Source organism: Mycteria americana, chromosome 9, assembly GCF_035582795.1.
Source record: "Mycteria americana isolate JAX WOST 10 ecotype Jacksonville Zoo and Gardens chromosome 9, USCA_MyAme_1.0, whole genome shotgun sequence".
In the NCBI taxonomy this organism is placed as follows: Eukaryota; Metazoa; Chordata; class Aves; order Ciconiiformes; family Ciconiidae; genus Mycteria; species Mycteria americana.
In genome coordinates this window covers 5,842,615-5,863,058 of record NC_134373.1, presented here as the reverse complement: position 1 = coordinate 5,863,058, position 20,444 = coordinate 5,842,615, and the positions used below count along the sequence as shown (strand labels likewise).

The following is a 20,444-nucleotide window of genomic DNA, read 5'->3' as shown; positions in this document are numbered from 1 at the left end:
TCCCTGGGGCTTTGAAGTAACGCAGACAACCACCAGATTGCATAGAAATGCTTTATCATATTTATTTGAACAAAGTAATTAAATTAAGGCATATTCTGGGTTACATGTAAACATAGAGGTCAGTCGTAACATTCCCTCCCCCTACAAGCAGGTGGCTGCTGCGCAGTAAGCAGGTGTATAGTAACAGTAGCAAAAGTTTCAAGTTCTACTTCACCAGAGATATTTGTCAAGTGGAAATCCAAATTCCAAGTTATAACAACATTTAACTTTCATTTCTTAAGAACGTGGCATCTCTGGAGAAGAGATTTGATTCCAAAAAGCAAGGGTTGGATACAATACAATGCCATCAAGTCTGAAACACCGAGCTACCCATAGTGTTCCAGACACAAAACTCCCTTTCACTACCAGAACTTTTGGAACCCAGAGAATTACTCTGTGTTGTCCAAATATATTTAAATTGAAAGTTCATTAAATATCCCGCATATGAGCACACTGTTGTTACTAACACTTTTTTAAAATAGTTTCACTTCCTTGAAAGAATACAATACACCACCATTTATTTTACTTACATTCTGATGCCTGATTTTATGCCATATATTAACATAAAAGGATTCTGGAAGACTCTCCAAAGTAGTGAGCATCTGCCCTACTTGTCACTGACAATGTCTCTAGCAATAAGCTCTTTCATTATTTCGTTGGTACCACCATAGATTGGCTGAACACGGGCATCCACAAAAGCTCTGAGGCAGGGAAAAAAAAAAAAAAAAAAAAAAAAAAAAACAACAAACCACCAAACAAAACAACAACAACAAGAAAGGAAAGGTTAAAAACAACTCCTCAGAATGGACATACAATCAAAAGGAAAAGATACCAAGTTTTATCTTTTAAGATCCCTCTTTTCAAAGTATGCTACTCCCCATTTTTAAAGAGGTTTCAGCTACCTAAAATATTTCACTTTTCCAAGATACTGTGCCAAACTAGGAATTTGGTCAGTACCTCTTCCTTGGTTTTTTGTTTACATTGTAAAGCCTCCACTATCCCCCCTAACTAAACAAAAATAAAATAAAGCTCTATAAAACCAGATTCTTATCACTTGTGTGTTCCCCCCCCCCCCAAATTCTTGTTCCCTCCTTTCCTCACATCACCTGAGCATTAACTCGACTCCGGACACCAGAGCCCCCATTCACCCACCACACACCCCCTGCAGAACAGCACACCGGCACGAACTGCAAGGCCCAGGTGCCTCACTGTTGTGAAAAAACTACTCCTGCAAAGCCAAACTGATAGTTATCACGGTAATTAGCTCTAATGCCCTGGCCTGTCTGATCCTGTCAAGAGGACTGCTAGTGGTGCTGTCAGTTCTTTCTTTGAGGCAGGACTCAAACACCTTGGGAGGAAAAGAGTGCCAATTGGTTTTACATCAGCTGGCTACAGCCTTCTGCTGACACCAGCTCCAGCTCCATTTGGGCCAGCAGCCGAGAAGCTGCACGCAGCCAAACCATTTCCATCCCCATGCTGGAACTGACCCCAGCACATGCACAGCTGGTGACAGCACACAGGACGATGACAGTGTGCTTTTCCATCTTAATTCTGCTTCATTATACAGAGAGCAGCCCAGGAGCAATGCGGCATTCTCTGGAAGCATGCATGTTGCTGAACCATGGGGATAATAAAACCCTGTATGGACAATTACTGCACACACAGATAAGCAGGGGTTCGAGGACACCCTGAACAGTGCTTGCTGGCCTTCCTATTTACTAAGATAGGGTGCAGAACACTCAAAAGTTGCACTCATTAAAAACATGCAGTAAAAAGTTATTTTAAAGCAACATTTCATACTCTTAATGTATTTAGAATAAAAAATCCGAAACCTAGTCAGTTAAAAAAATTAGTTTAAGTTATCTGCTTACAACAACTGCACAGCAGTCCTGTTTTTGCTATTTCTACTATCAGATTACACCCCCTTTTTTTAAAAAAAACACACACCAAAACCCACCAAAAGCTCTACTTATATTAGTGTGGCAAATGGCATGTACACAAAAGGAAACAAATCTTCACACATGTACAAGGAAATCTAAAAAAAACCCCACACATGTCCCTAAATTAATAAAGTAAGCAAAAAATTGGGAGTGGCAAATTCCTCTCTCTATATAAATCTCTTAGCTTTTTCATTTAAAAAGGTATAAAAAGCTGAATGTGGCCAGTCACACTCTTGATTAGGCACTTTGTTATTTTGTGGTATTACAAAAGATTTAGGCCAACCAATGTGGTTTTTTTCCTTCATATGTATGCGTTTAATTTCAGATGAAACATACAAACTAGCTCCCCTCATTTTTATTTGTACATTGCTTCTCTGGTTTTTCAATTAACGTTTTCTTCTAGAAAAGCAACTTCTATTTTGTGAAAAATAGGATAATAATTGCTCAACAGCTTATGAATTATTTGGAGAATCAAAACAAAGGCTTCCTGCAGACATCCATAGAGTGGATTGCTTTTCAATAAACATGATGGGAAAAGGAACAGTAAATCAGTACTAACACAAAACAACTGACAAGTAGACTTAAAGGAAGTGCCTCATTTTACTTTGCTGGTAATCTTTCATCATTCAAGTCTGAAATGTTAGACTTACCTTGCAATTGGATACTCCCACATGTACCCCCATCCTCCGTGCAGTTGCACACACTGAGTAGCTATGCTGTTTTGGAGATCAGAAGACCTTAAATGGTCAAAAAGAAATTTGTTTTTTAGAAGGATGTTATGCTGTGAAACATTACTAGAGATACAGATAAGTTAGCAAGACAAAAATATAACCAACCTTTTTACTCTATATAACTGATCTTAAGATAAAGTATTTTAATGGCCATCATTTATGAGGGACTTTTTTTCTTCCTGCACAATTGGTAAGAAATTAATACATTAAATTGAACAGTAAGATTTGTTCTCCTTATGGAAGAGCTTTCAGAGAAGGAAAGCTTTCAAAACAGACAAGCTTGTTTACCTTTCTCACAGGCCAAGAGATTTCTTTTGTGAAGTAGGTCGATATAGTCTCTTTTCTTATCAAATCCCCAGCTGTGTCATAAAAATTAACAGTACTACAGGCTTCCCCCCCACAGCAACACACCAGGATTCTCTTTGAATATAACCATCACCTGGGGATAATTTATTTTCCTCAACAGATTTTATAGTTTTCAATTCTAAGGAATACTGTAATTCTTAAACAGGAGTGCCCACTGCAAAATATTCAATTATTTCATGATCTGAAAAAAAAAAAAATCTTTAAAAGCATTTTGTTTTGTGACCCTTCCCTCTAGAACATAGCAGCTAACACACCATTTACAGTTGATGTCTTATATCTCAGCTTTTGGAAAGCTACATACTTGATGGTATTTCAAACACTCGATGAAAATTACACGAAAGAACCCATACGATTTTAACTGCACTGGAAGTTCAAGCTAAAGTTGAAAGACATCAAAACCACCTTCTAAACATACAACTTTCAGGGTGGCAACAGAAGTAAAGAAAATGACGATTCAAGTCAATTGCTTCTCATGGAATAACGTCTCCAAACAACCCCCCCTGCCCTGTTCAGTTAAATCCTTACAGTTTATTATATCAACTTTAAATCTGCAACGGTGAGTTACCACAACTGTCTTTCCTAAATATACTTTCAAATTAATTTAGCTACATAATACAACCTGTCACCACAAAAATAAGACCTACAGACCTTTCATTAGATATCAGAAAAAAGATGCACAAACTAAGTTTTAAAATTCTTCATAGCTCAACTCAAGTCATTGACTGTACAAAAGGTTTGAAGCCAAATTAACTGGAGGTAGTCTCCTGAAACAGTAAGGAATAAAACAATTCCACATTCAAGCATTTTCTAGACCATGTAAGAGTTTTATGAAAGGGAGCCACGGGGACTCCCTTAGGGAAAGGGGAAATCCACCACAAAGTGTGGCACTAGCATTTGGGAGGGTGGGGGAGTTTCAAATGCCTTGCTTTGGGAAATTTGTTGAGGAAGTAAGTCTACATCTGAGCTGACACTAGTTGTTTCCTCCCCCTCAAAACTGAATGCCTCTGCTTATGTACCTGGTACTTCTAGGTAATCAGTGCCAGGAATAGCACTCAATCAAAGTCCTTCCTTTCATTGTAAACATCCTCTCTGGATTCCCTTAGTATTCTCTGCTCATTTCCTCTATACTTATTTTTAAAAGTCCAGAATCTGAAAACTTGTGCATCTTCCATAAAATTATTTGATCAGGTCTGATGTGCTTTTTTTCCTCCCATCTTTGCAAGCAAAATAAAACTATACAAATTCATGTGCCACTATCTTAGATGCTTCTACTCATCCAGCTTTCTCTGGTTAAACCTAAGTTAACAGATAACACCACCAAGTATGGGGAGAGGGAGGAGTTCTGGCCAATAAAAGAAAGCACTGTTTAGTCTCAGTTACAGCAATAGCTGTAGCCAACTTTTTCTTCCCAAAACCAGATAGCTTCAAAAACTGGCTGTGCCAAACAGCTATTGCTAAGTAACATTAACTAAAAAGTATCATACGAGCTTCAAATAAACCTATGCTTTTAAAAAAAAAATCCAACCCCCCCCCTTAAAAAAAACCACCCAAACAAAACTAAAAGCACCCCCAACAATTTGCTACAGTAAAATGTAAATGTTTGTCTAAATACCAATGAAGTACTCACTTTTACTTGAAGCTAAAGCTGAGTCCTGATCTTGTTATTAACAGAAGCCTACTTTAAAAGCATGCTATTTTGAAATTGATCTGTTTAACCAACACTGGTTTTCAATGTAACTAAGATTTTTGTTGACTACATGGTTAAAGTTAAAGCTAGTGGTCTCTATTAGAAGCTGACAATGTTATTATTAATCAGACAGTAATTTTATCTTTTAATTAGATCTGAACAGTTCAGTGTTTTTATCATTAGACTCCTGTCAAGATCATGCAACTAACACTTCCAAATTACTTTAACCACATACCAATACTTTGCCATAGAAGCTGTGGGGGAGTCCAGACGTTTATCCGCATGAAGCTGCAAACAGTTGTCCATAAAAGCTCGGCCCACACAAATCTGCGTTTTCATTTCTGCCAACTTGTGCTGTACCGTCTTATTTTGGAAGTGGATAGAGAAGGCAGAGGAAAGAAAGAGCAGAAGTAGTACAGTTTTTAAGTGATATTTGAAGTTGAAAATGGAGCATTTTCTGAAAGGATTTCTGTTAGAAATTACCATTTCAGACAACTTTGGCTCTGTACATTGGAAGACAACTCACTTTCCATACAATTATACCTTTACCAACCTTATTACAGAAAATTACTGCCCTTTACTTCTCAAACCAACTCAAAACATGACCTTAAGAGAAAAACCCCAAGAGCCAGAAAACAAATTCCTAGAGAGCGCAGAGTAGGAGGCACCGGGTGCTCTGTCACTCTCAGCTCCCCCTTGTGGGGGAATGTCCTTTCACTCTGTAGAGCCACTAATTTCCCCACTTAATAATAACATTTCATCATCTATTGGATGCATTTTTCTATGTATTCAGTTCTTCAGAGTTCAAGTGATATGCAAAGAGACACAAGAAAAACCAAAGGAAATTTTAGATTAACTATCAGAAAGTTTTCCAACACTGAGTTCTGTCACACTGGAAAAGTTTCTAGATAGAAGAGGTAAAATCCATTGCCAAGGTTATATAAAACCAGACCAGGAAAGCATTCGACTGTCTTCTTGTAATTCTGGTAGGGAGAGGATAAAACCACCACCCAGAAACAAAAGTTTTTTCTGATCTCACAGTTCTAAAATTGTATATACAAAGTCTTCTTGCTTCTCTTGACAATAAATACAATTGACCAGTCTACTATTAGTACAAAGAAAAGATTTGATTTCCAACACTGTACTGTGGCACGCCTAAATGAATTAGGCAAGGCAGGGCTCTAATTAGAAAGGATTTTTGATTATATGCATATTTTAGTCATCAGCAACAAAAAGAAAACTGAAAAGGTATGCAAGAATGGATTATTTTGGCAAAAATAATATACTTTATGAAGTTTATTGGCCACGTGGTGGTTATAGTGGGTTAGCCTAAAAAGATTATTTTGGCAGTCCCTGCACAGTGAGCTACTACAATTAGGAAGCATCCTTTACCTACATGAAAAAAAGGTAAAATATATTACTTTTGTTAAAGCTGCACACTGCACATACTAAATTCCATCTGGAATTATGGATTTCTGAATGTTAACTTTAAAAACAGATGAAGATCATAGTTTCCTGAAAGATACCTAGCATTCCAGCCTCTAATGGGCCCAATTCTGCTGCTATTCACAACAACTAAAGATTTGATTTTGACAAAGGAAGTCTCAAGAGTTTGAAATGGATTTTTTTATTATTATTATTTCAAAAGTATATTAAAAAACTAAAAAGAGGCAGCCAACTCCTCTAACCCATATGAGTCACTTCTATCCTATAAACCAAACATGCAGGAGCTTGGTCTGCTTCAGCCCTAACAGCTAATGTGGTTTTCAGGAAAATTGTGACATCGCAATACTGCGGAAAGCAACATCTGTTTTATGACTGCAACTAAAGAGCATAGGCATAAACATCTCAAAACACAATTAACTACCACCGTCAGGAGTGAGGTATGCTCACAGAGAATGACCCAAGAGTTTTATATGCAGCCACTTAAATACCCAGCTAGCTGGTAGCTGAGGAATCTCGTTACAATACCCATAAAGCTGAATACAAACACCTCTGCAGGCATTCAGGCAGCAAGGTCACTGCCTAGGAGCCCCCACCAGCCTCAGCCTCAAAGTTCATTTGTCTGCAATGCATCATGTGCAGAGGAATGCAGTACCTGCACATGCACCAAGCTCTTCTGCAGTCTGTAGGATTCCAGGCAGATATAGAAATACATGCAGGTGTAACAGACCCTGTGATTAGGACCTCTGACAGTAAAATGCAAGCCTAAGAGCAACAAGATAATTTTTCATTAGCAGCAAAAAGCCAGTATAGTTTCTGCCTGCATATTTCACTTCCAAAAGCAGCACTGCTGGGAGGTATCTAACCGAATCGTAAAATACACACATTAAGGCTTTTGGGGTGTTGGGTGCTCTTATTACTTTTGTTTTTCAAAAAGGAATGATGGGCATGGAGGCAGACAGCCACAGTCCAACAGTGAAACCTGTGCAAATAGTCCTTTGAAAACAGCCCAGTGATTTTCATTTGCTCACTATTTCACATACACAGATGCGAAGCAAATGCACACGAGAATCTGTATACAAAGCCTCTCAGTTCAAACTCACCTGCAAGTGTGCAATTGTCTTCCCAAAAGCTTTTCTTTGCTTCACATAATTCCTTGTTTCTTCAAACATGAATTCACAACTGGCAAGAGCCATATCAGCAATTAGCAGTCTTTCCTTTTGAAACACAAATTACAGAATCCCCTTGAATTAGTCCTACATTTCTCCATATCAGATGCACAATTGGGACACAGATGTTCAGTGTTGTTCATTAAGGGAGGGGGACAGCAGTCACGCTAAATATCAAACCAGACACACTGCATTACTGAAATTAATGAGTGGGACAAATGCCTTGCTGCCTGAAGCTCACTTTGAAGTCTTTTCCGGGGTAATGTTCTACCACAACAACTCAAAAAATAGCTACAAATCAACCACAGGACTCTTACTGACTGAAAAATTTACATTGATTTCTGTTCCAATTATTGTTTTTCACTGCTCAGTTTAAACAACAACTGTATTTAACAATTTCAATAGGACACCTCTAGAAAAACAAAACCTGCGAAAAATCCTGGCTGTTTTTTCCTTCCTCGTAAAGCTGAAAAACAGAAACTAAATACAGAACAGTTACTTCTAGCACCGTTGAAATCATCTGATGCATCACATCGAACCTCTTCATGAGTGCATCTATTCCTTTAAAGCAGTAAAAGATTTCCTTTGATCAGGTTTCATACTCACAGTATAAAATTAAATAAACATGATTCCTACCAGATGAGGCAAATACATAGTTTTGACCAAACACAGTCACATTTTGAAAAACCACATTGCCTCTTTGTCCTCCCAAATAAGTCCAAAGCTTCATAAACTAAGTCATAAAGCAAGGTATTCTGGCAATTAAACAATTTCTTTACTTTGCTATATGGACAAAGAAAGAGTTCCTTATATCTTTAATATGCTTCTACTGGTAGAAGAACTAGAACAGCAGTGCTTGCTTGTTTCTTTAAAGAGAATGCCAAATGCATCAGAGACCTTCAAGCTATATTTAATTTACTAAGCAAAGTGGTTCCACACTAGAAGTATACAAGAAAACTGTGGTATGTTCTTTTAAGTACACTACCCTAAGCTCAGGTTAATCAACCACCCGACTATTGAAGAAGAGAACTGGCTTTGAGCTGGTAGGATATCAACATTTTTACCAATGCCCAAAGAATTGCCCTTTTAACACTAGGAACTGTGTACTTCAGTTAAAAAGCAGCAGTATCAACACAGTGTTGCCTACAGACATCCCGATTCTGAGCGCAAGGTGGCTCCCCTCAATACATAATCTTCAAGACTAAGGCAGATTCTTGCAATGACAAGAATTGTCTCTGTGTTCTTCCTACAGACAGCAAACACTCACATTCCTCTTACCTGAGGGAGCTCTGCCATCAGATAATAGAAGCCTTTGTTCTCTTTTCCAAGCAAGGCACTGGCTGGCAACCGTACATCTTCGAAAAACAGTTCTGCTGTGTCCTAAGAGGATTTTAAATCCAACAGTTTATAGCCTGACATTCTCATCTCTTCATTCCACTTCTTTTGCCCCATTTTTTTCTTGCTATTATACACTTCAACTTGAAATCATAGAATCATTTAGGTTGGAAGGGTCCTCCAGAGTTCATCTAGTTTATCTCCTACTCAAAGCGGCTCCAGCAAAGCAAGCAGCTGAAGGCCTTGTCCACTTACGCTTTCCAAAGCTCCAAAGATGAAGGCTCCACAACCTCTCTGGGCCCCTGTTCCAGTATCAGATCACTTTTATGGTGAATTTTTTTTTTCTTAATACCTACTTAGAATTTTCCTTAATGTAACTTCTGTCCCTTGCCACTGTGCCTTTCGCTGTGCTCCTCTAAGATGAATCTGGCTCCACCATCTCTACAGCCAACCATTAGGTAGCTAAAGACACCAATAAGATCCTGTCCTTCCAGGGTTCTTCAGAGTGAAGAAATCCAGCTTCCTCAACCTCTCCTTGCACATCACATGCTTCAGGCTTCCATAGGCAAACTCAGCATACGTACTTTGCATGTATATTGTTTGTGCCCTAAAGCCCAAGAACTAGAATAGAACCACAGCTCCATTTTATACTTAATGCCTGGCGCTAATGCCAGGCATTAAGTGGTTTTAGACCTCCTCCAAGTCTACTACGTGTTAAGGGTTGTATGAACTCACTTGAGCTTTCAGGCCAATTTTGTTCAGCTTGCGTCCTTTGATGAAGCCTTTTGTTCCATTTTCCACCAGAAAAAGACTGATCCCATGAGCAGGAGATCGGGCCTCCCGGTTTGTAACCGCAACCACGATCACTACATCGCTCATCCAACCATTAGTGATGAATACCTGTAAAAAAATGCAACTTGGAGTACAGCAACAAGCTAGGTGGATAGAAGTTAAAAGAGATCATCAAGCAGCAAAAAGAAAAACTTGCATTAACACTTTCACAGGTGAACTGAAAGGCAAGGTTTAAGTGTCCAGAAGAATTTTAAGCTTTAAGCTTTCTGAATTAAGTGTTTCGGAACAAGGTCTATTGAAGTAGGAATTAGTTTGAGAAGTATTGCATGGGTTAGAAGTGTGAAGTTAAAGAATGCACAGATCTGTTTATTTTGTCTGTCCCATGATAAAGAAGGAATATGTAGATATTAAATGAACACAAAGGTTCTCTTTTCTAGAAATTAAATTAGCAAGGTATAACATGCAAAACTATCAATGGCTTCTTGTCACAACTGCTTACTATAATCCCAGAAAGTGACGCATCAACCTGCCAAAATGATCCATCTTAACTCCAGCAAAAAGAATGAGCTACCTGTCCTGCTTGGCTTCAACTGTGCAGCATGAGCAAGTACCCTTTTAAACACCTGTACGTACATATTTGCTTGCACACATTCTCACCACTTGAAATTCTGCTAAGGCCAGAAGTGTCTATCAGTACCATGTTATCAGCAGGAGTACAAAAGAAGGCAGGGGGGAGAGAAGATTAAGACATTTCATAGCTAAAAAAAAAAAACCCTATTGAACCCACACTTCCATTTGAACACTTGATTTCTGCCTTCTTGCTTTTTTATTATGGCAACAAAAGAAGAGATTAATGCTGCCAGCTTTGCAACAGCTTGACAACACACACAGAGCATCTGATGCAGTTGGGCTTTTTTCTCATAACATGACCAGCAGGCTCCTGAATATACATTCCATAGCTTGCATTGCAGCAACACAAGTTTTTACTCAGGCCACAGAAGATTTCACAGTGGTAGTATATATATATTTTGTTGTTCAGCCTCAGTACTAAAAAACAGCCCTGGTCCTGCTTATACTATGCAGGACTTCCCCCCTCCCCCCCCTTTTTCTTCCCAGTTTAAGAGAAAACAGGCCTTTTGATAGGGTTATTTAAAAGCTACAAAAAGAACCTACTCAAGCCCTTCCATAAATTGGTCTGTAAATTGCCAGCAGTAGAAATATCTTAAGTCCTGCAAAAAAAAAAAAGTAACTGGGAAAAAAAAAACCCAACCCATACAACATAATCCACAAATAAACAGAAGTGAAAGGACTGGGGGAGATACTAACAGTGGTGTACATCCTTCACTGTCTAAATGCATTCAGTTCCCAAAGCCTATGAGTGGCATATATGTCTGTTCACTTACCTTACTCCCATTAAGAATCCAGTCACTTCCATCCTTTTTTGCATATGTTCGTATTCCCTGCAAGTCACTAAAATGGAATTCAAAAGGTCCTTCAAGAAACCATTCCAGAAGCTGCAATTTGTATCTTGAATTCTATCCAGTATAAAGTAAGGTAGATTTTATACCAGGGCTCAGTGAAAATGCACACAAGGATGATGAAACATGGTGAAAAGGCTGAGAGCATAGCAGAAACCACGAGCATGCTGTAGCAAGGGATAAGTCTATGCAATTGTACAAGAGCATGAGGTCTCATTTTAACGTATCTGCTTGTGGAAGGTGGTGTAATACAAGCACTGACACCAACGGGTCAGCATCCCCTTACATCAACATGCCTTAGATGACAAACACCAGACAAAACCACACCCTCTAAGCAGGCTCCACCCTGATGAGGAGGCTCCGTAAAAAGCCACTGGCAACATCTACCATCTATAGAATCATAGAATCATTTGGGTTGGAAGGGACCTTAAAGATCATCTAGAAGCATGCCACCAACAGGTTTTGCTCTTCACCCGTCCCCCTCTGTTTTGGAAACTGGTCAGATCAGCTGTGTCTACTGCAAACATGTGCTGTCTGCCCTTCAATAATGATGGGCAAGGAGGGACATTTCTGTTTGAAAGGATTCAGAGGAAAGAAAATGAGGTATTCTTTTCCACAACAAAAGCTAACAGTAAAGTCAAGCCCTTTTTACCAAGGTGTGTAATTTTCTACTGACTACGTTTCATATTAAAACTATGTCCACATGACAAGCAAGTTAGTAACTATAAACTTGGACCATAAAAGCAAATACGAAGCATATTTGCCCACAGTGGGATGATTTTGAAACAACAAAGCTGTAATAAAGTAATCTATAAGTAACAGTTGTTTTTGAGGTACTACCTAATCTAGGATACTGTCTAGTCACTAAGATGACCATACAACCAGGAGCGTCAGGAATTTTTTCACTGAAAACATTATGTGCTGCCTACTGATTTAAGAGCATTGTTTTAGTATTTAGCTTACCTGCCAGCCCCAGGTTCTGTCATGGCGATAGCTCCGATACACTTGCCTGCAACCATTTCAGGGATAAAGTGTTTAATCTGCTCTTCAGAGCCATAGTTTGCAATGTAGGGCATGACTATATCTGAATGAAGGCTGAATCCTGGGCCAGTACAGTTAACATACATCCTTGGGGAGAGGGGAAAAAAAGAAAAAAACTTCAAACAGAAGTACTACAGAGATTTAAACATTGAACTTTACACAGTTACAACAGACCCAACAATGAAGAAAGCCCCACCACACAGACATCTTGGACATAATCTGAGCTTGTGGCACTTGTACTGTTATTTATAGAATGTAATTTCACAGCCAAATGAGTGTATAACCTACCAAACTAACCAAAATGCTTCCCCCAGTCACAAAGTCCTAACAGTGGAGCACAATGACATTTGTTACTTAAACAATCACCCAGAATACTTAATACAGAAGGGATTTACATGTCTAAACTATCCTCTCCATGAGAAAGATAACAACATTTTCTGTAAGCAAACATATTCCACAATGAGGACATCTCATGGAAAAACATACAGTCTCTTGATAATATCACTGAAATTCTTCCTAAACCATCTAGTACTTACTGCTCCTCCCAGACCACAGCTGAAGAGAGAATATCCGCTCCGATGCCTCCATGTTTTTCAGCAATAGCAACACCCAGCAAACCCTGCTGTCCAGCCTTTTCCCAGAGCTCCCTGCTCACCTGGCCCTCCTTCTCCCATCTGCAAAACGAACACAAGAATGGAGTCACACATTAAATCCTCCATGTGCTACTGTTTATTTGTCATGGCTGCTGCTTCACCCAAGAGCACCTGCAGCCAGGTTTCACTGCATAGGAAGAGACTTTTGGTCTCCATACAACATACAATGTTAAGGGTACACAGACAGCTATATTTCCTAGCTAAGAAGCAGTGGCTTAATAATAGGTTTTCTATTCTTCAAGTGCACAGATGCTACTAGCATTACAGGGGCACCAACTGTATAACAAGTTTGAACTCCTGCTTCCAACATATAACCTGACATCTCTTTAAGCCTTGTTCTGAAAGGCAGTGCTGCCTACTGGTCCGAGTACCAGAACAAGATTTAGGAGATTTAGCCACAACCATCTGGATAATCACCAGCAGGTTTGTATCTTCCTGACGTTCCATTTTACCCGTGTACAAAATGGGTGTAACACATCAGTATCTTATGTGAAAGATTTCAAATCTACCAATGACAACTGCCTTATAAGAACCAAGCATTAACACATAGTAACTTTTACATAAAAAGTGGTCCCTGTGCACTTATTACAAATTAGTACTATATCTTGGTAAATTACTGCTGTAAGGTGGTTTCAAGTTTGTAAACAGAAAATTGAGGCTTATCTGCTGACAGTTTGCAGACTTTAACACCTCAGGAATTACTTATTCTTGGAAAAATAGTGCCTCTATGGAGTTTGCCAACTCATCAGAAAGTTGGATGGCCATTAATGGCACAGCATACCTTTTTTTTCATTTCTCTTTTTTTTTAAAACCACAATTTTAAAATTATATGGTAGACAGATTAGATCAGAGACACTCCTCTGACACACTTGTGTGCAGCAGAACTATACCATAGCACTTTACCCAGTTAATCAAGTATCTTATCCTACACATTTATGCTCATCCCCAGAGCTTTCACTCCTACACTGGAAATCTTCAACAAATTTCTCTCATGACCATCTTTGCTCCCCCCTCGACTTTCAGGGCCATTCCTGTCTACCTCACCCATCACAAAAGCTTCTTCTCCTCCTCACAATAATCCACAACTGCATTCACTGATGCCACACTTGTCTCTTTGCATCAGCCCTGCCAATTAATATACGCCTGAAGCCTGTTTACTTGGAAGGTGTGAGAACAGAATGGTTCACAGGTCACTGAAGAGATGCAAGAACACAAGTCCAACTTGTTCCAGTCTCTCTTGCAAATAGTTGTGTCAGCAAGCTAGCAAACAGGATCTTGAGTAACCTCAAGCAGAGCCAGTACCTGTTCACAAAACTGCACTAGAAGTCATTCTTACAAAAGATGAGGGAAAACATCTGGTTTTGTGGACAGAATATGATTGTACAGTGGAAAAGCATACTACTTTGAGGTCATAGTTTGAGGATGAAAAAAAATAGTTGGCAACAACCCTGATGTAAGCTGTTTCCATTGCCTCCTGCTGTTCATTTCTGCCCCAGAGCCACAACACCCCACCCACTCAATTGTGCCATCTCAACTGTTTGTGGATACACACTGTGAACTGTATCAGAAAACTCATCTAGCAGCATGATTTAAGAATAAGCCCTTCACTACCCCCCAGTGTTTTTGCAGGAAAGTTTTTCAAGTAAAGTAAAATTGCTTAAGACACTACTGCAGCTTAACGCTTTCTGTTCAAAAACATGTTCTGAGTTAATTTATTTTCTTTCTCCAACTACAATGTGATTGGATATAGCTAAGATAAGAGTGAAAAACACCCTCCAGCTCTAGTTCAATGGAAGTATGACGCTTCTACTCTGTGCAGAAGACAACACATATTTCCACAGAAGCAAAAAAGACAGAAATTTAAACAAAGATATTTTGTGCAAGTTGCTTGGTAATACATAATCCAGCTTACCATCCCATGTGTACTGTATTTACAAGATCTACTGCAATGTAACCTAGACACAGTGTTAATGCTTTTTGGATGACAGCAGTACAATAGCATGGCAACTCAATTGTCTCCCTAACTCTACCCCCAAGTCATCAGTATCAGAGTTAATACCTACAAGCAGGGATATTTTTGCTGCAACTCTGCAAACTGCATTTGTCTGCTCATAGGCCTAAGATGAAGATGCCAGATTGCCTACACTGGAGCTCAAAGAATGCAATGAATTTTGATTATGTGTGATTTTTTTTTTTTTACAGATTATTTTCATAGGCAGGTTTGTTTTAACTGAGTAAATTGGAAATACAAAGCTTGTAAATGAAAACAAATATCCTGTTTATCCTGTCATATTAAGAGTAACACCACAAAAAGCATTTTTGGGAAAAAATGCGTATTATTTCGCAAACCAGAATGTTTAAAAGGTATCTTACTCTGCGTGAAAAGGCAGCACTTCTTCCTGAAAGAACTTCCTGGCACTCTCCCTGAAGATATCATGATCTGATGAGAAGATCCTCCGAGTTCCTATATCAATCAAACTTTTAGCAGAAGATGGTTCTGGGCGCTTTGTGCCATGCTGTTCAGTTTGCAGAGGACTAAAAAAAGACAAGTGAAAGCACCTGTTAGGACACAGGCACCCCCATTTACATAACCCTTTTAAAAGAAAGGAAACACCTGTGCTGTTAGACATAGTTCACATCCCAAGTCTAGCACATTATTAGGTCCAAAGGATAGCCACAACAAATATAAAGACCTAGCATACACTGTACTTCACTGGGCTGTGAAAGGAGGTAAAGCAAGACTGGTTTGTCCTTAATGCTTCAAATAAATTAAAAACAATAATACATACATAGGTAAGAGGATAAAGTTTCTGTTCATTAGAGATGCTAAAAATCATCACTGCCTTCTCCCCCCACCACACAACCTCCAAAATGCAATTCAGCTCAATGTAAACCAAGGAGGTAGCTTTTTGAACAAGTAAACTTTTTGTGGGTTTTGTTCATTCTGTACATGCCCCCAAAAGCCCCAATGTTGCAAATCCGTGACACTGAAGATTCACACACTCAAAATAAAAGCGAGTATAACATGGATTTGCACGCTCTGAGGGCTGTATTATACTCTGCATTATCACATATATCTGCATAGTTCTAACCTTGAAAATAATACTAATTCCTTCTAACTTTCAGTATTTTTGTTGTACAGGAAGCCTAATCCTTCCAAAACTCTGATAAAAACATAGTAAAAATAAAATGCTTCTTTAACAAAAAATAAAAACTGAAACAGTGGTTAAACACCAGTAGTTGAAACCACAGAAGGAAAGTGTAATTACAAAATAACAAAGAAGGCTTGTTAAAGCTTTTGTAGGGGTTGAGAACGTCAAGGACAACATACTGGTTTAGGGCTGAAATGAAAATTCACTTCTTACATTTGCACATTGGGTTCTTTGACTTGCTTTTATTTTATTGCCACAAAACGTCAGAAATTATAAATATAGAGCTGAGCTATATTAAATGGAAAAGGCATTTGCTGTTTCTTTCTCAAGCTATTCTGTTCGTCTCTCCTCAGCTCGTCAGCACCAGTTTCCCAGCACCGCACAGTAACCATGTGTAGTCCCACAGAGCTTAGCCAAGCTGAGCGTGCACTTATTTACTCTGTTACAGAGACAAAGGTCTTTATTTATTGCCACATTAGGTTACTCACACTCTTCCTGGTGCAAAGGATTAAACGCCCCTGAAACACAGACGCTGTTTACTTCTCGTGATATTTGGAAGAAATGGGCTACTGCAACTTGCTTGTTCAATATTTCATATTCTCAAACACAGGCTTCCTGTGCTAGGCACACAGTGACTCTCTCAAAAGCTCCACCTTATTTTTAAAGCTGTTTAAGATGATACTGAGTTTTATTCAAGACCACCCTTTTATTTAATTGCAGCTCACAGCCCACATGGCACACAGGGAAGGGCCAGGCTGCTCCTTCACGCCAGCCACAGCCCTAGGAGACACAACTCGAAGGCCAGAGGAGGCGTGAGCATGCTCCTGTGTTTCTGCTCCCCGAAAACCCCCTTCCCCGAGCCCAAGCGCCCTGCTGCCACAGGCCCGCGGGTGACCGGGGTGCCCAGGCAAGGACGCGTCTGGCCCATCACCTGCTGCCACCGCGGGACTTCGCCTCCCCCGGGCGCGGACGGGAAGCGGAGCAAAGGTCAGCCCCGTCACGGGGACGCATGGGGGCTCCCAGACCTGCCGGGCACAGGCCGCAGCCCGGGGCACTCAGGGGCTCCCAGACCTGCTGGGCACCAACCGCTCACCCAGACCCCAGCCGCCTCCTGCAATGGGGGCACAGGCGCACGCATATACGCACACGCCTATATACACATATACGCCTATACCTATAACCTTCCCACCACACGTATTCAGCACACACATCCATACCCCTCCAGTTACAGATACGTGTATGTATGTGTACATACAGCACGACAACCCCAGCAACACGTACGCACCCACCCCCACGCAGATGGCCAAATACATACACCCCCCTTAGGCGCCCGAGCGCAGGGGCACACGCCCTCCCTCACGGTGCACCCCGGCGGGACCCCCAGACACAGGCGCCCGGGTACCCCCCGCCTTGCCCGGCGTACCCCTCCGACGATGCCCACCAACGCCGGCCCTGCGCCCCGCTAACCTGGCCTGGGCAGAGAAGGGCCGGGGGCCGGCGGCCCGCAACAACCCGCGCAGGCGGAGCAGCCGCGCCGCCATCTTGCGACGGGGCGGGGCGGGGCGACACCGCCGTTAAAAGCCGCGGCAGGCGCAGGGCGGCGCGATCGTCGCCGCGGTACAGCGACAAGCTGTGAGGCCTGGTGGCTGATGGTGTTTATATGTTATTATCGTTTTCGTTCCGGGTCGTTCAGTGGCAGCTTCTCGGTTCCGTCAGCGTTGCTCCTCTCCGCGCCCTTTGTGGCGAGTGGAAGGATTTCTGCTGGCCAAAGCCGCTCGCAAGACACACCCCTGTAGTCATCCCTGCTCCCGCCTTCCTACAGTTACAAGTCCCGTCTGATACATCTGGGCTTACAACAGGATTATGGTGAAACATCCTCATTATTAGTTTTCTAGTGTAGTTTTGAAATCACGTTACAGAGCGCGAACAAAGACGACTCAGGCGCACCCAGGGGAGGGCGAGGGGGCCGCCGGAACGAAGGGGATTATGTATTCAGCGTTGTCTGTGTGGTTGCGCTGTGTGGTCCCAGCTTTGCCATGGCTCCGTTCTCACGCCTTAGCAGCAGCGGGGAGCTGTCACCCCTCCCCGGGTCGGCAGGCCCGCTTTTGGGGGGGCCTGACGCCCCCCGCCCTGGCGAGGGACCGGGGGGGACCCTAGGTTCCCCTGCCCTCAGGGCTGCTGCAGGCGGCGCGGGAGGGGAAGGCCGCGGCGGGCCCGGCAGCGCCCCTCAGGGGCCGTTTTGGCGGCAGGACGGGCGGTCGCTGCTCCCGCGGGCCCCGGCTGCGGTGGCCGCTCCCCGGGAGAAAACCACTCCACGGCCTCCTGGTGTCGGTGGGTTTTTTTTTTTATTTTGGACGACTGCTTCCCTAAAGAAGATGTTTTGTGATTATTATGTGCAGAGAGGCCTTCCGAAGGATGGAGAGAGCCTGGAGGTGGGGGAAAAGATAAAGATTTAACAGTCTGCCCGTAGTTCTTCCTCCCTTCGGTTGGTGTGGTCGCCCTGCTGCACAGGACACAGCCCTGACGGATAATACTCTCCTGAGTCAATCGTTTGGGAAAGTTTTGAGCTGTAGATGGGCATCTTTCACTGAGAAAGGAGCTCCTGTCTGCTTCCTTTACCAACAAAACCCTGAGATACAAACTGACTAGGAAATAGATGTTACCAATCGTCATTGTGATGAGGATGGGTTAAAACGATGCACAATCTCCATCAATGGGATTTTATGCTTTCCTCACTCCCCACGTGGTGTTGGGGAACCTTCAGGCGTTACCTTCTGGAGTCATGAGATGGCACAAAAATTATAAGCAAAAAGTGAGTTTTGAGCCTTGATGTTTGTTGAGAAATAAAACAAAAGCTGAAAAGCAAGGTTGTAGTGGCTCAAAACGCAAAGCAGAGTGTCCCAGAAGATATTTTTCAAAATCTTGTCATTTTAAAACTAATAATTTACTGGGAGGTGAATTGTACATAATCTGTTGAGAGAATTCCCGTGGTTTGGGTGGTTCTGTATATTGATCCATAGTCTAAACCTGTTGTAATGTTTTTTAACAGATTAAAAAACACGTTTCTTTTGATCAGTCCCACTTCCAGCTATAGCGTTCCTACACCCTGAGCCAGAAGATGGCACTACAGGAATAGCTATTCTTATAGATGGGCTTGCCTGAAAGGAGCCTTGCCTCTCGAAGAGTATATGTGTTTTCAGTGTGACATACTGGCAATGCAGAGAGTTGTCTGTCTGTCTGTACTTACAGCCAGAAACACCCGTGTTACAAAATCAGTTGCAGCCTGAAAACTTGTACTATTTTTTCATTTGGGCGTCTAATCTCATATTATATCAGAGTAGGCAGGAGGGAGCCATGCAGGGGTAGTTGAGAGGAAAGAAGTGAAACAGAGTTTGTTGGGTATTACTGAATCTGGGTGCCCAGAGGTAAGATTTGGGCATGCCTACGAGGTCCTGTCAGGTAGAGCCTCCTAGGGATTGCCCTCCTTGGGCTGGCATAGGCTCCAGGGTGAGCCCAGAACCTTGGTCTCAGGTCTGTTAGCAGGCAGGAGGCTGATAGGGAGATTTGCATTCCCGGGGATGCCCTGGTCACCCGGTTTACAGTCTTGGAGGCTTTGTTGCAGCAAGAAGATCTGGCAGGACATATCCCACCACCCTCGCACAGGGTAAAGTGATAAGGGAGCCAAGAGATGGTAGATCCTGCCCTAAGCCACAGAAAAGCAAACTTTGTTCAGGTTTCAAGTATCAGTTCCTGGGATCAGGAAATGCCTCAAACAGACAGTGGCAAACAGATTGACATTTTTCATATCAGTTTTTTGGGAAGAAGTGTGGTTGTAAAAAATTGGACATTAAGAACTATGATTTTTTTTTTGCATGTGCTTGCAGAAAACAGAGTACTGCAGCAGGGCAGAGAGTGCAAATGCATTGTTGGCCTTCTAGAGAAGCTGTTTCCAGTTTGGGATTGTGCTTGTCTTACAGCAGCCTAATGGGACTTTACAGAGGCACAGCATAGCCAGGGTTAAGTGACAGTGGTGTACCCCTTCCTAGCGCAGTCTGGTACCTGCACCTCCATTCCTCATGTGGGCATAGTCACAGGTTGAGTCTCTAATTGTGATTTTCCTCCTCTTCATGGTGATGCTTCTCTCTGCTATGGTCATCTCCCATACCAGTAAATGGCCTGTCCATCCTTCCTGACCTCTACTACAGATGACTCGGGAGAGAGATACGGTTTGCCGTATGTTATTGGGTGTAAATTCTCCCGAATTAGTAGCTCTCCTGCTCTCTTATTGTGTGGTTAGTGGTAGACTTTTTCCTTTGAGACTCCAAACTGCTAGAGATCTCTGTGTTACATTGGTAAACACTGTATCCCCCAGTCATACCCAGCACTAGCAATATCCACCCCTCTCATATTAGAAGTCTTGCCAGTATGATATAAAGACACCAAGTCAGTGGGCTCCGGTACAGTGTGTTACTGCCCTGACCTGAGGACCCTGTGACATTTGGGCTTTGTTACAAATTGGTTTGGTTGAACAGTCTCTTTTGAGTCACCTGTTTATGTTCTTTTTTTATGATTTCCAGTGTTAATAGGTCATTGCTACAGCTAGAGAGGACCTGTATTC

The 20,444-nt window shown here is 41.7% G+C and overlaps 1 protein-coding gene across 1 annotated transcript; it reads right to left on the bottom strand.

The window, feature by feature from the left end:
* Positions 1–48: 48 nt before the first annotated feature.
* On the bottom strand, positions 49–17,382 carry ACADL (acyl-CoA dehydrogenase long chain). The gene is made up of 11 exons (XM_075512558.1): positions 17,294–17,382; positions 15,048–15,209; positions 12,558–12,695; positions 11,944–12,108; positions 10,906–10,972; positions 9,446–9,610; positions 8,654–8,755; positions 7,310–7,423; positions 4,999–5,126; positions 2,630–2,716; positions 49–740 (listed from the first exon to the last, which is right to left on the bottom strand). The coding sequence occupies exons 1-11, from the start codon at positions 17,365–17,367 to the stop codon at positions 647–649; spliced, it is 1,296 nt and encodes a 431-aa protein (XP_075368673.1). The 5' UTR covers positions 17,368–17,382; the 3' UTR covers positions 49–646.
* Between the last annotated feature and the right edge of the window lie 3,062 nt (positions 17,383–20,444).

Excerpts from the sequence above, each read along its gene's own strand:
- ACADL (XM_075512558.1), bottom strand. The coding sequence starts at position 17,367 with ATGGCGGCGCGGCTGCTCCGCCTGCGCGGGTTGTTGCGGGCCGCCGGC. Across the intron at positions 10,973-11,943 it reads ACAGAACCTGGGGCTGGCAG|TGACTTGCAGGGAATACGAA; the intron begins GTAAGCTAAATA and ends ATTCCATTTTAG. Across the intron at positions 2,717-4,998 it reads GCTTCTATGGCAAAGTATTG|GTCTTCTGATCTCCAAAACA; the intron begins GTATGTGGTTAA and ends TGACCATTTAAG.